The following is a 14,246-nucleotide window of genomic DNA, read 5'->3' on the forward strand; positions in this document are numbered from 1 at the left end:
CTACAAAAACCAGTGGTGGGCCGGACTTGGCCCATGGGGCACAGTGTGGCAACCCCAGATCCCAGGGGGTCATCCAGCCACTCAACACACACACATCAACTCTGCGGGGTCCCATCAACTCGTGGCCCTGTGCCTCAATGCTCCTTCCTTCCTGCCGCGCTCTGTGCCAACAGGTCTTCTCCCTGTCTGTCCCCCCAACACACAGTGTGCAGAAGGGGACACAGAGGAGAGGCCCCCAGGGAGGTCCCCACCTGCCATTCAGGCCACCTGCATTTTGTCACCTTCCTCTGTGTCACTGACACACATTCCCAAAACGGCTCCTCCTGGTTGTGGTTTGAAAACAGCCAGACGCGTCCCACATTAAAAAAAAACCATCCCTTCCCCAACACACACACACACACACACACACGCACACGCACACACACGCTTCGGGGCTGCATGCTTACCCCTCCACACGCACTACTCCCAAAACAGAGACAGGAGACACGTGAGCTTCTCCAAGGCCAGGTCTCTACCCCCAGGATGTTTGCTGATTATGAGGGGAAAAAAGCCCTATTGTCCACTAGACTCCAGAGTAAACCTCAAGTCAGAAATGGAATACTCTAAAACAAATAAACAAAAATGAGCACATTCAAAGATAAGATTGGGGTCAGAGTGAGGCAGGGGGACAGCTTGCCAGCAGCCAGATGGCTCCACGAACGCTGGGGTGACGCTTGACTTCTGGGGAACTGGCAAACAGGAAAGTCCCTTCCTGCACAAGTAGGGCAGGAGGCGGGGTGGGGGGTACAACTTCCCCAGAGCAGTAGGCCCTCCCTGCCATCCCCAGTTGACACAGCTGGTGAGAGCTGGACGAGCAGGGGGCAAGGAGGATGCGAGCCAGGCCAGCAGCTGTGTGACGAGAGGCTACTGAGTAAGGAGGGGTATATGAGGGACCCTTCCCACAGGGACCTCAGAGCGGGAGGGGGAGCTCTAACTGCCCAGGGACAACGGCCCTAAACTGGGACTGTACCTGGCAAACTGGGATGCCTGCTAATCCCACATAGAGGGTGCAAGGGAGCAGGGTCTGGTTTAAGATGGATCTCCCATGGGAAACCTCAGCTCTCCTAGGGCAAAGGCACAGACAGGGGCTCCTGGGCACTGCCATACCTGTGGCCACCTTTACTCTTGGCTGGTAGGAGCCCCCTGCGGCTCTCCAGATCCAAACACACCATTAAAAAGAGGGTTCCCAGACAGGTCTACAGTTTCTTACTTCCTCCTCCATACCCACAGGCGGGAGCTGAGTTCAGCCACCGAGGACCCCCGCACCAGAGAGTGCCCAGGCCTGGTATGTGCCTGGCCCCACCTTGGGGCCAAGAGCGAAATCACAGACCCCTCCACCAGAATGGCACGCGCTAGTGTCCAGTTATGCTGTCTGTCCTTTGGGGTTGGTTGTCTGTCTATCTGGGTAGGGGATATGCAGAGCCACACAAAGGGCGCCCAGGCCAGAGACCTGAGAACCAGGCCATTCCACCTGAAAACAGGGGCCGCATTGTTTTCACGCCACTCCCAAGGGCATCCACTCAGGAGACCAAGATCTTTCAGGAGATCTCTGTAGTTTTCCAGAAACCCTGTAAACAACTCCTGCCCCACAGCAAGAATGGGCCTCAAAGTAGGGGAACCCAGTGGAGCCCAAGAGGATGGCCAAGACTTGAGCCAAGGAGGGCCTCCCTGGTGCCGTCAAGGTGTGAGGGCATGAAAGGGGCTAATGGATACTCATGAGGTTGGATACTCAGATGCAATGGAAGGATAAATCCTTCCTCTGCCATGGTCAAAGGGCAGGGTTTAAAAGGGACCTTAGAAACAGGTTAGTCCAACACTCACTTTATAGAGGAGAAAACAGAGGACCACAGAGGTGAGGAGACCGTGCTGAGTCACCTTGAACAATAGCACCAAGACCAGGGCCCAGATTTCCCAACACCCCTGCCAGTGTCTGACACCAGGCTATCCCGGGCCTCTGAGAGAGCTCACTGTTGTTCATTATGGGCATTCCTGACCCAGATGTAAAGGTTTCATTCCTGCCAGAGTCTCCAAGCTGCTCTAAGAGGTAAGCCAAGGGTATGGACTACCCTGAAATCTGCCCTGAGAATCACCTCCAAAGGTGCTAGCCTGAGGGACACCAAGCCAGGTGCCTGCCTTGTGGACCCAGAGCCCTAAGGAACCCAGAAGCAACAGGCTTCCAGGGCTCATGGCCTCACCCAGAGCCCAGCAAGTCTCTTATGTCTTGGTGGCTTAAAAGATAGCAAGTGGGCAGAAACTCTCCATTCCGTCTTCTTGTCCACCCCAACCCATGCCCACCGATGACAGTTCAGCCTTTCCTTCTTTTTGTTAAGCAGCAGCAAACCCTACACCAGCTACACCCAAACACCCAAGTCCTGCAACGCGGCCTAAGACCTGCCCTGGGTCGAGGCACGCTGATTCTTACTCAGCTTCTCTACGTGCTTCCTCTTTCCACAAACAGTCTAGTCATAAAAATAACCACTACTGCTCCTGTCGCTGCTCGTGTAGTGGGCCTGCGCACAGCTGCTCGGTAGCTAAGGAAAGGGAGACTCAGAGAGATTAAGTGACTCACTGAAGACATGGCCAGGGAGTGCCGGAGGCCGGAGGGGACCCTGACCCACGTAACTCCACGCTAGCACTCACAGCCTCTACACGCTTTGGCCTCCTTGGCCTGGGTGACCAGAGCCCTGACAGGCAGGGCTGGGGCTACCTAAACAAGTCTCATTTCTTAAGCTCCCTACAGAAGGAGCAGGCTCAGAACAAGGATGTATCCTGTTCAAACCCAAAGCATGAACAAGCCAAAAGTCATTCATTCACTGGAAGAATGGGGAAGATCTGTTCCAGTAAGATCCTGATGGTTCTCCAGCCTGTACCACAAAAGACTCAGGGAATGAAACAATGAAATGGAAATCATAATCTAGATCTCTCCAGACACGTTCTACAGACAATGAGCAAAGCAAGAACTCGGGGCCCAGCCTGAACGTACTGGTTCTGGGGACCTGCAGAAGGGCCACCGGATCCCGGACCCCAGCACCTACCTTGCAACCCTCCAGCCTGCGCTGGTCCAGGCTTCCTGTTTCTTGCAGGACCACAGGTGGTGGGGTCCCCGTGCCCCTTGCAGCCTTGGCCATCACCCAGCTCCATAGGCAATGCATGGTGAGGGGCCCAAGCCCAGGGCCCCCGGTAGCCGCAGCCCCGGGTGTGGTGTCTCAGAGAAGGACAAGGCAGGGAGAGGAGTTTCTGTTTTCATGACTGTACTGAACAGTCACTGTAGCCAAAAATAGTTTGTGCCTGGGAGCTGGGGAGTCAGCACATACCTCCCGGAGCAGGTGCTGGTTGTGAGACACTCAGGCTCTGGTGGGCCTCACTGCAGGGTCCTAGAGCCAGGGACCCGGACAACCAGGATACCCGGAATATCAGGCCATGGACAGAGAAGTGTTCTCTGCCTCGCTGCTCACCTCCAGAAAGTTTGACCTCAGTCAACAAGGAACATGACCATAGCCCCCCTTCCAGTGAATCATCATCTGGGGAAACCCCACTCCCCACATGAACTCCAATTACCCCCAACCCCCCTGGAGCTCTCAGACATTTGGGGCTGGCTGGTTTGGATGCCCTAGATGGCACCCAAGACAGCCATGAAAAATGAGGCTCGGCTGTCAAAGCTCTTAGAAGGATACGCTGGCAACAGTGAACTTTACTCGATGCACATGAAAAAGAAAAATGTAAAAGAAGTTAAGGGGCTGCCTATCAGTGGCTGGTGGAGTCATGTACGGGGGGGAATTTTGTTCTTTCCTGAGCTATTTTTTTAATTTTCAAATTTTCTTGCAATGAACATTTGTAATTACTAGATTTAGTAATTTCTTTAAATTAGAATTTCTAATTTCTAGAATTTCTAGTAATTTCTAGATTTAGAAAATGTTGCTTCAAAATGAAGCAACATTTCAAAATGAAGCAACATTTCAAAATGAAGAAATGTTCAGGGATCACAGAAGGAATGTATCACGTGGTTCCATCTACGAGAATTTAAAATGTGTGTGTGTGTATTTTGTGACCCCTGCTTTGGAGCTGGGTATGAATCCTGGCCACGACATGTACCATCTAGGTGACCTTAGGTAAGTGACATCATCAGTTTCTCTAGTTCAGTCGCATATTGGGCATACAAGCATTGCCTCCTGCTATAGGACTAAATATTCGTACCCCCACCTCAAAACCTAATCCCCAGGGTGATGGTATGAGGGGGCAGGGCCTTTGGGAAGTGATCAGGTTATCAGGCTGGAGCCCTCAGGAAAGGATCAGTGCCCTTCTATAAAGGAGACCCCAGAGAGTTGTCTGGCCTCTCCCACCATGTGAAGACAAAGCAGAAAGACCACAGTCTCTGAATCAGGAAGTGGGTTCTCACCGGACACTGAACCTGCCGGCACCCTGGTCTTAGACTTCTCAGCCTCCAGAACTATGAGAAATAAACTTCTGTTGCCTATAAGCTCCCAGTAAGCCCCCAGCCTATGGTATTTTGTTAAGAGTGGCCCAGGTGGACTAAGATGAGACACTCCAGGTAAAGCTCATAGCTCAGCCCCAGGCAGGATGGGAACACTCACTAAAGAATTAACAGCCCAGGGGCGCCTGGCTGGCTCAGTCAATGGAGTGTGTGACCCTGTGTCTCAGGGTTGTGGGTTCAAGCTCCATACTGGGTATAGGGATTACTTAAAAATAAAACAATCTTAAAAAAAAAAAAAAATTTAGAGCATAAATTCATGAATAAACTTCATTTTAAAAAAGGAAGAAAAAAAAGCCAACAACAAAGGCTGACTCGAAGGAAATGCACTTAAATGTTTATAGCATTTCCTCAGAGTAGTAAGATGATGGTGTAAACCATCAACAAATGGTGGAATTATCATTTTAATTTCTATACTTTATACATTTTGAAAGTGAACATCCAGGTAAATTACTGGATATTAGGAAAATAAGAAAAGTAAAAAGCCAAGAAGCAATGATTGGCTCTGTGAAGGATTACAGGTAACTCATTTCTTTTGCTTCTCTACATTTTCTAATCTAAAATAAATCTTAGTTTAAGAGTGAAGAAAATGAGAAATGTCATTAAAAACAAAAAACGAGGGGCTAGGCTCACCGATTACATTATAGAAATGAGATCTCTGCTGCTCCCCTCACAGCCTGAGGTGTAGGCCTCACGCACCATCTCGAGCCTGAGGCCCTGGGTCTCCTGTGTCTGCCCTGGGTCTCCTGCAGACACAGGAGTCCTGCTCACTGACGGAAACAGGGCACAGCGGCCACCCCTGTGACTCTCACGGGAAAGCCAGGTGACCCGGCCCCACAGAGAGCCCCTGGTGATGGCAGGCACCCCAACAGCTGCGGTAGAACCAACCACTCTTGTCATCTGGGTATGTGAGTGTTAATACACGTCTTTTGCCGTCCACAGAGCTGTCCTTCCTCCAGGAATCCATTTCCAGAGCGCAGGTCTACCCTTCAGGTCCCCGCCTTCTCTGCCATGCTGCTCAAGGGCTGAGCTGTGACCCAGTGTGGGCCAACAGGTGTGTTCCATCTTCCTAGCCTTGTGCTTGGTTCTGGTAACATGGGACCAAAGGTAGGCCATGCAGAGCCTTTCCAGCTCCAGTCCTGGGGCAGAAGCTCTCCACCGACAAGCACCGCCATGATGCAGGAAGAAGTGAGGCTTCGCTTCTGGTGGCCTTGGTGCCTGCCACGTGGTGTGGGTCTGGCCGAGAAGTACACTCTAACAGCATCATGTGGGCTTCCGCATCCAGACCTCGCTGAACCTCTATTACTTAAGCTGACAAAGTCTTTGGTGTAAGCCAGTCAGCACTGGAACTTGCTACAGAAACATTCTAACTAAGAGGAGAATATAATAGCTTGTACTAAGTAAGTAATTACTACGTACCCTTGGACCATCTATTTAACCACCCCCCACCCCCGGCCAATCCATCTCATCGACAGACAGCCACTATGAATACTAACTCTGTGCCAGGCACTTTATTCCAGGCTAGGAATAAAATAGCAAATGAAATAGGTAATTCTGTTCTTTAGGGAGCTTACATCCTAATAGGAAACACAGAATAGAAAACATAAACTAAAATATGTAACTGAAATTTATGAATGAATGCTAAAAGGAGAGAGCATGTTGAGACATGGCGGGGGGGGGGGCATCTAATTTTAGACAGGGTGGCCTCTCTGAAGATCCCACTTCTACAGATCCTAGCCATGAGAATATAGAAATTTCCAGGCAAAGGAAACAGAACATACCAAGGCCCTGAACTATGACAGGAAACCTGACGTGTTCGAACGCAAGGCCAAGAGTAAGGAGGGGCAGGAGACGGTGTGGAAGAAGGAGGCAGATGCCAAATACTTCAGGGCCTTACAGGTAATAGCGAAGGGGGTTTGGATTTTATGTTGAGGGCAAGACACTGAATGAAGGACCGTACTCAGAAAAGCGAGATGATCAGATTTGGGTTTTAAGAAAAATCACTCCTGGCTTATAAAAAGGAGAAGAAATGCAAGAGAGAGCAAGAGTAGATATAGAGAGAGTGATGTAGGTGCCACGGCAAAGTCCGTGTAGTAGCTAGGCCTAGGGTGGCAGGGAGCATTGTAAAAAAAAGAGACATAAGTGGGTTTGGGATATGTATTTGGAAATAGAGCCAGCAAGCTTTGCTATCCAACGTGGAAGTAAGGAAGCAGAAGGAATGAGAAATGACTGCTTAGTTTCTAGCTAGACAACCGACGGACAAGTAAACAAGCTGAGAGGTAAGAGGCTTGTCCATGAACAAGTAGCAAAATCAAGTTTCTGTCTGCCTCCCAACACCAGGTTCGGGGCTGCCTATTTCGAATCTTGCTACCTCCCCAAAAGCATATGGATGAGAACCAAGCCACCAAAATGCCTATGTTGATTTTCTTTTAAAAGAACGGTAGTGAGAGAAGGGGCTTTTGCTTACAATAATTAAAACAGGGTGGTGTTGACGCAAGAATTTCCCAGTGATCTATCTAGGCTGGTTAGGTGTGTTCTAGAGCAATCTTGCCTTTAAGGCCAGTCCCGGAGGAAGGGACACTCGATAGAAACTGACAGCCCAGGAGCTGGGTGGCCCCAGAGGTAGCTCAGGCAACTCTAAGTCATCCCACAGCAGGGCTACAGGCACACAGCTAGACCAAGTCCAGCCCCTCACCGAACACAGCGGAGCCAGCTCAGGAACCCTGATCTCAGCCACCTTCAGCAGCCCCCAGACACCATTCCCCAGAAACTCCCAAAACTCAACCTTCACGAGCCCAGACAAGAACACTCCTGAGATCCCTCAGCCCAAGGGACCAAAACTCTTTGGATGATCTGATCTGAAGTCATTCATTCAACAAGACACCTTCAATGTGCCAGGCGGCAGAGACAGAGCAGCAAAGGAAACAGCCAGATTCCTGCCCGAATGGCACAGGATCCCTGGTCTAGTCCATTTTCACTGGGCTTGGCAGCCCAGAAATCCAGAGGATGGAGGAGATGGGCTCACCATTCATAAATGCCAACCAGTATGGGGGGCTAACCAGAACAGTCATGCTCTGGTTTTTACAGGTTTCTAAAAACCAGGGGCGACCTCACACTTAAAGCTTAAAACAGAGGATTTTGGCTCAGATTCAGAAAATAAACCACTTCATCAACTGGAGAGAGGGATGGATGGATGCCAGCTCAGTAAGGACGGGAACGCGGGCCCAACACCTAGAACAGGGCCTGGCACCTAACAGGAGCTAAGTATAAACCGAATGAGTGCATGGCTGGGTGGACAGGAGACAACACAGTAAGGCCCTCAGCTCTGTATCAGGCCCCATCTCAGCCCTTCCTCCCTTGGGGCCCGTCAGCCTGCTTCTATGGTGGCTATTTGTAGCTGTGTACATCCCACCACCTGATAAGCCCCCAGGGAAGACTGTATTTTGTGCATCAATTAATCTCCAGTGGTAACTAATCAGAGTAAGTAATCAATGGATATAGGATGAGTGGGTATTACAGAAAAGGTGGAGGAAGAGGAAGAAAAAAGGTCAGAGGGAGGGAGGGAGGAAGGAAGGGGGAGGGGAGAAGGAGGGAGACAGAAAGAGAGCAAGTTATTTTCTTGTTGAAGATTTTATTTATTTATTTTTTTGCCAGAGAGAAAGAGAGAAAGCACAACCAGGGGGAGAGGCAGACAGAGGCAGAGGGAGAAGCAGGCTCCCCGCGGAGCAGGGAGCCTGATGTGGGGGCTCGGTCCCAGGACCCTGGGATCACGACCTGAGCTAAAGGCAGACGCTTACCCAACGGAGCCACCCGGGCGTCCTCAAAGAGTTCAATTCAATCATACAGTGGCATACAGGAACCCCGGGCTGGGCTAATCTAAGTAAGAAGCTGAGTCAAGGAAGGGAGACTGGCTTGAGAATCCTGACCCAGCTATCATCACTGTATGACCCTGACAGGTGACTCTGAACGTCAGTTTGCTCGGACACAGTATGGGGACCGGGGGTCTCTCCCACCCCCTCCCCCGGGTATAAGGATTAACACAAAATGGCCACCTTCCTTCCATATCCCACCTCCATCTCTTGTTCTGACTGGTTGGGTGACACGGGCACAGCAGCCCTGCCCACCACCAGGCCTCCATTTCCCCATCCCGCTGGGCTGGTCCTGATGCCTCAAATCCCTAGTGGCAAGCAGCCCCAGGCCGCCGAGGCCGACACGCTGGCCTGGGTCTCCCCACACAGCCCAGAGAGAGTGTATGCTGCATTCAGAGGCAGCTCCCAGCTGCCAAGAGCAACGCCGTTGCCTAGTGCGGCCTCTGGCTCCCCGGGGAGAGGGTGGGGATGACCGGCAGACTGACAGCAGGATTCACGTGCATTAAAGCTGAACCCAGGAGCCAAACACCAGCTCACTTTCCTGGTTTATTCTTCCACAGCCTTTGGCTTCACACAGCCCACCCATCGGGGCCCACACGGGGCCATGGTCACTCCCAGCCAGTGGGAAACCAAGATGGCGGCAGACCCCAGGGAGCTCGCTTCCCATCCCCAAGAGAAGGCCTGATTTCAAACATGGGAACGTGAGAGTAGTAGAGGAGAAGGGATCGAGAACTTGCTGTGTCAGGGCTTTAACAAAAGCCCCTTACCGGACTCGCCTGCATCTTCAGTTCAGAAAATGCCACCAGTAAGAGCTTCCTCAGGGGAGTCCATGGCCTCTGGCTTGGGCCCTGGGGTCCTGGCCTCTGCAGCGCTCACCTCTCACGGCTAGGATGGATCCCAGCCAGTGCTCACCACTTCCTCTAGCAACTTCCAACAGGGAAATTGCTGAACCAAAAAAAAAAAAAGGCTTCATGCCAGCAGGCTCTGAAATCATTTCCCCCCTGAGCTACAGCCAGAACACGAAGCTGTGATGTTTAGCCTGTGGAAGGTCTGGCAGGGAGGGTGGAAAGAGTCACAGTGTGTGACTCTAGGTGTCTGGGGAGGGTGGAGGCACCTTGCTCCGAATCACTCTCGTGCTCTCGGTGCTAGGCCTGAGAGCCCCTCCTCCATGCTGTGCCCCAGGTTTCCACACCAGCAATGGCTCACCTTTCACTGTCCTCATGATTAACCCAGCCTTCTCACCAGCATGGGTTTTAGTGTCCCTAAAACAATTCTAGTGTTCTCTTGCACCCTCTCGCACACACAAACAAGCATGGCGCTGGTCTCCAGATAAATGCCCCTACACGAAGGTTTCCACAAAGTGACCATCTGCTCGCCGGTCTCTTCCCAGGGCAAGCCCTTTGCAAACACTTCCTGGGAGGCCCAAAGAGCGCTCTCAGTCCTCAGGGGCTCTGCTGCTACAGTTCCTGCCCTCTTGCCCTTCCTAGTTCAGCCTAGTTCCCAGCTCTGAGGGGAACCCTCCCCTGGTGTTGGTCCTTCTCCAGCCTCCCAGAGTGGGTTTGCCAGCCTCCTCTCCCGGACCCCAGACTGCCTTCCATCATGGCGCTTGATATCAGCTCTCGGCAAGTCTCACGGTAGCCTGTGAGCTCCTGCGGTGGGGGGAGTGTCTCTAGCACCTTGGCTGTGAGCATGGGGTCCCTCCAGGGCAGGCTCCAGATCAGCGCTGTCCGACACAGCGAGGGTCATATGTCTCTTTAAGTGAAAATTCATTACAATAAAACAAAATCTAAATTTTGGCTTCCCCGTTGCACTCATCATATTCAAGTTCTCCGTGGTCACACGCGGTTGGTGGCTACCACATTGGGTAGGGCAGTAAAGAATCCTGCTACTGTCTCAAAAGTTCTACTGGACAGTGTCGCTCTAGAGGAAGATCTAGTGTACATGGGGTCCACGTAGGAAGGTGTCTCCTGAGCTTCTGGTCGCCAAAGGAGTTAGAATCAAAGATCACATATGTCAGAAGCACCCACTATGGGCTCTGGAGCAGCAGGGGGCTGAGATCTAACTCAGAAAGGAAAGGAGGGGAGGAGAGGCCCTGCCTCCACACCAGAAACTAGGGAAGGGCCACTACCAGCTTGGGGCCACATCTGCATCCAGCCCCCTCTTCATGCAGCAGAAAGGCACTGTTTTCCAGGGGGAGGGCAAGACACGCAGAGAACACAGAGACTGAAGGGACAGCTCCCACCATTAGGGGCCCTTTAGCATGGATGGCTCAGCAAAGGAAACTGCCAGACTTCATGATTCGGACTCTTCTTCTAAAATCCAACCAACCAACCAACCAAAAAAAAAAAAGAAAGGAAAGGCCACATAACAGGACGCTGTTTTAAAGTCCCCGTCTCCATCTCCAGCTGGAGATAGACGCTTGTGGACGCAGGCTGAAGCTTTCTGCGTGCGCGTCTACATGCGCCCATGGGCACCTCTTACCCAGTCACTGCTAGGCTGGCTCGAGGAAATCTTCCCTCTTAATGATTCTACTATCAAAGAGGAATGAGATGGATTTGTATGACTCACGCAGAGATGAGATTCAGACTGAGAAAATACTGTATGAGCCCATTTTAGCAACTATCAAAAATAAAAAGGAAACAAATTTGTATGTAAATAAGAACAATGTGCTATCCTGGATTGGCTCCTAGAACTGAAGGAAGCTTCTAACGGAAAAACTGGTGAAATCCAAAGAGAGTCTGGAATTTAGTCAACGGTGATGTACCAACACTGTGTTCTTAGTTTTGACAAATACGCGCTGCAGGAACGTATAATGATAATGATGGCGGGAATCTGGGTGAAGGCCATATATGAGGCCTGTGCCGGGATGCTGCTCTAACTCCGGGCCCCCATCGCTGTGCACCACCTACCCCCCACAGGTACAAGGAGAGACTCCAGCAGCAGAGCCAAGGCGAGGCAGCCCCTGCCCCAGTGAGCAGAGGCTAGGATTACTAATGAGAACAGCCTTCCTTCCCAACCTTCAGCATACTCTGGCCTGGGCCTAAGAACCAACCTGAGATCTGAGGGGAAGAAATACAATGAGATAGAGAAAAGGAGTCTGGAGGGCTTAGGGAAGATATACAGATACCTGGCCAATGGTTCCTTGTGATTCTTAAAACCCAAGAAGAAAGCTACTGGCCCATGCCCTACTACTCTCAGGCAGCCTGGCCCACTCTCTTCCTGCTCCCACCCCCTTGGCCTCAGTTCCTCCAATCTCTGGGTAAGGATGCCCATGAGTGAGCTCTGGAGCCGGCAAGGGCGCGGGAGGCAGACCGGGGCCCAGCATTTGTCCTCCTCCTGCCCTTCTTAGGCCTTGAACGGACTCCCGCCGCCTCCTGACTCAGAACACCGCCTCCAGCCAGCCCCTGCTCTCCCCGCCTTCCTTGACTGCCCCCTGCTTTTCGCTCCCCCGATGGCTGTCTCGAGCTACCCGTGCACAAGCCTCCAGCATCCTCTGTGGGGCTGACTCTCACTCAGGAATTAACAGCAGCTGAGGATGAAAGGTGAGGGAAGTGCCAGAATTTTCTCTCCTCCAACCCGCTGAACACCACTGTGCCTCTAAGCACTTGACCCCACAAGCCCTTCAGAGTGCAAGAGGCATGTAGGTCCCGGTGCAGCCTGTAACCAGACTAAAGAGGCCTCACAGAGGGAGGCCAGTTGGGCTCCCAGAACCACAACCCCTTAATGAGTGAAGCATGTGGATATGGTCAGAAGAGGAGTGCCAAAGAGACCCAAGGATTCCCAAGGGCACCAACTTCCCCAGGGTTCTTCCCGGAGGCTGAGTTGTGGGTAGCCGGGCAGAGCTGGGAAGGTGGGTCTTTGGGGCTATGATTCTAGAGTGGCTTCTCTTGCAGGGTATGAAAAGCCACACCTAGGAGTAACCTGTGTCACCACCCACTCAGGACCAAACCCTCAACTCCTGGGATACCCACCTTGTAACCGTGAGATTCACCCTTTCTGCCTCTTGACGGTCACATTGAGCCCAACACTCGCTAGGTTGTTACAGAGCTTGTATTCCAGTGGGAGACAGGAGACAGACCACAAACAACAAATAAGTCAGATATACTCCAATGGCTGGTGTCATTGAGAAAAATCAGCCAAGATGCACTGGTAGAAAACAAAGGGTAGGAGTGACCTTTAGATCAGGTTATCAGGGAAGACTGCTCGGAGGAGGGGACAATGGACCTGCCAAGGAGAAAGCACTCCAAGGAGAGGAAGAGGGAGTGCAAAGATCAGACCAAAGGGATCAAAGAGGAGGATGAGAAAGATAAGGTCAGAGAGGCCAGCAGAGGCCCAAGTGGGTGAGGAATCTGGCATTTATTCAGAAAGATATGGGAAGCACTGGAAAATGACATGATCTATATTATGTTTCTTAGTTATATTATGTTTCAAACTATATTATGTTTCTTATTATGTTTCTCTGGCAGCTGTGTGGAAGTGGAACGGAGTGAATGAAAGTAGGGAGACAGTTAAGAGGCTGCTGCAGGAGTCCAGGCAAGAGAAGTGCCTGCAACTGAAGAAGTCTGCAGTTGGGACAACTGCAGAAGTCCCACTGAACTGTCTGCTCAGACACTACCCCAGTCCCCGAGGCTGGGTAGCAGCCTGGTTCCCAAACCACATGAGGCACCTGGGCTCTCCCGCCTGCCTGACGCCTCCCTACAGACAAGCCTGCCCCTCATTCAGTGCCAGCTCTGACGCACTCATGACCTCATGACTCAAACACCATCTCACTCAGTGTCTGCTATGCCTCTAGGCCTGCCTGGAAGACCCCTGTGCCAGCTGCCCCCCACAGGGATCTCCAAAGGCTAAAACGCCCCTGCAGCCAGCTTCCCTGGGATCAGCCTCTGCATTGGGCACACCTGGCTCCTCTCTCACAGAAGGACGTGGCTGCAACGGGGTGTCTGGCACACTCCAGATCTAGGCAGACCCAAGAAAAATAGCATGAGCAGCTAAGCCATCTGCCAGAGGTGGCTCGGGCTCTAGAAAGGAAGTGAGAATGCAGTGTGGAGTCCACCAGTCCCCTGTCTGAACCTCGAGAGTATCCCTGTTACCAGCTCCGGACCATCCCAGAGCCTTTCAGCTTCTCCAAACCTGCGGTCTCTGCCTGTCAAGTTAGGGACGACGCTAGTGAGATGCCAGGCAAGTCACTACCTCTGCGGAGCCCTGGCACCCTCCACGGTGTTATAGATGCGGTGTGAGGAGAAGTTGCTTCCCATCTCTGTGACTGGGGGCGGGGAGGGGTCAAGGCTGGGCTTGGCTGGGGGGCAGGGGCGACCATTCAACGCTCTCCAGCTCCCAAGTCCATAACTTTCAACACGTCACCACAGACAACCATTCCATGTTGTTGAGATTTCCTTCCTGGGCAGCAGGAAGCTGTAAGACCGGAGGGCCTCAATGTGTGCGTTTGAATGTTAAAAAAAAGTCCTAGGACACTCCATGTCACAGAGGAGCTGCCCTAAGCCTTCACAAAAACCAGCTCCTTCCTGCCAACTTTGGGGTTTTTTGTTTTTTGTTTAAACATTTTATTTATTTGACAGAGAGAGAAAGAGGGAACACAAGCAGGGGTAGTGGGAGAGGGAGAAGCAGGCCTCCCACTGAGCAGGGAACCCGACACAGGGCCCGATCCCAGGACCCTGGGATCTTTTTTTTTTTTTAAAGGACCCTGGGATCTTGACCTAAGCTCAAAGCAGTAACCCCTGAGCCACCCAGCCCCTTCCTGCCAGTTTTGTAACTGTGGGCGTGCACCAGGTCAGGTCAGACACGTGTGACATGTTAAGAGCCCTCCTGGGTCCCCTCATTCACCCCCATGC

General features: G+C 51.9%; 1 protein-coding gene across 10 annotated transcripts in view; it reads right to left on the minus strand.

The window, feature by feature from the left end:
• KSR1 (kinase suppressor of ras 1) overlaps nucleotides 1-14,246 on the minus strand; it is a 148,301-nt gene that overhangs the window by 53,325 nt on the left and 80,730 nt on the right. Inside the window, exon 1 of one of the 10 annotated variants that reach the window (XM_032322291.1) lies at nucleotides 3,075-3,399. The exons of the other annotated variants lie outside the window; for them this stretch is intronic. Coding sequence (XP_032178182.1) covers nucleotides 3,075-3,191 — 117 coding nt within the window. The 5' untranslated portion in view covers nucleotides 3,192-3,399. Of the gene's footprint in view, nucleotides 1-3,074; nucleotides 3,400-14,246 lie in introns of those variants that run through there. 10 annotated transcript variants of the gene reach the window in all.

The sequence above is a fragment of the Mustela erminea genome, chromosome 18 (assembly GCF_009829155.1).
Source record: "Mustela erminea isolate mMusErm1 chromosome 18, mMusErm1.Pri, whole genome shotgun sequence".
Lineage (NCBI taxonomy): Eukaryota > Metazoa > Chordata > Mammalia > Carnivora > Mustelidae > Mustela > Mustela erminea.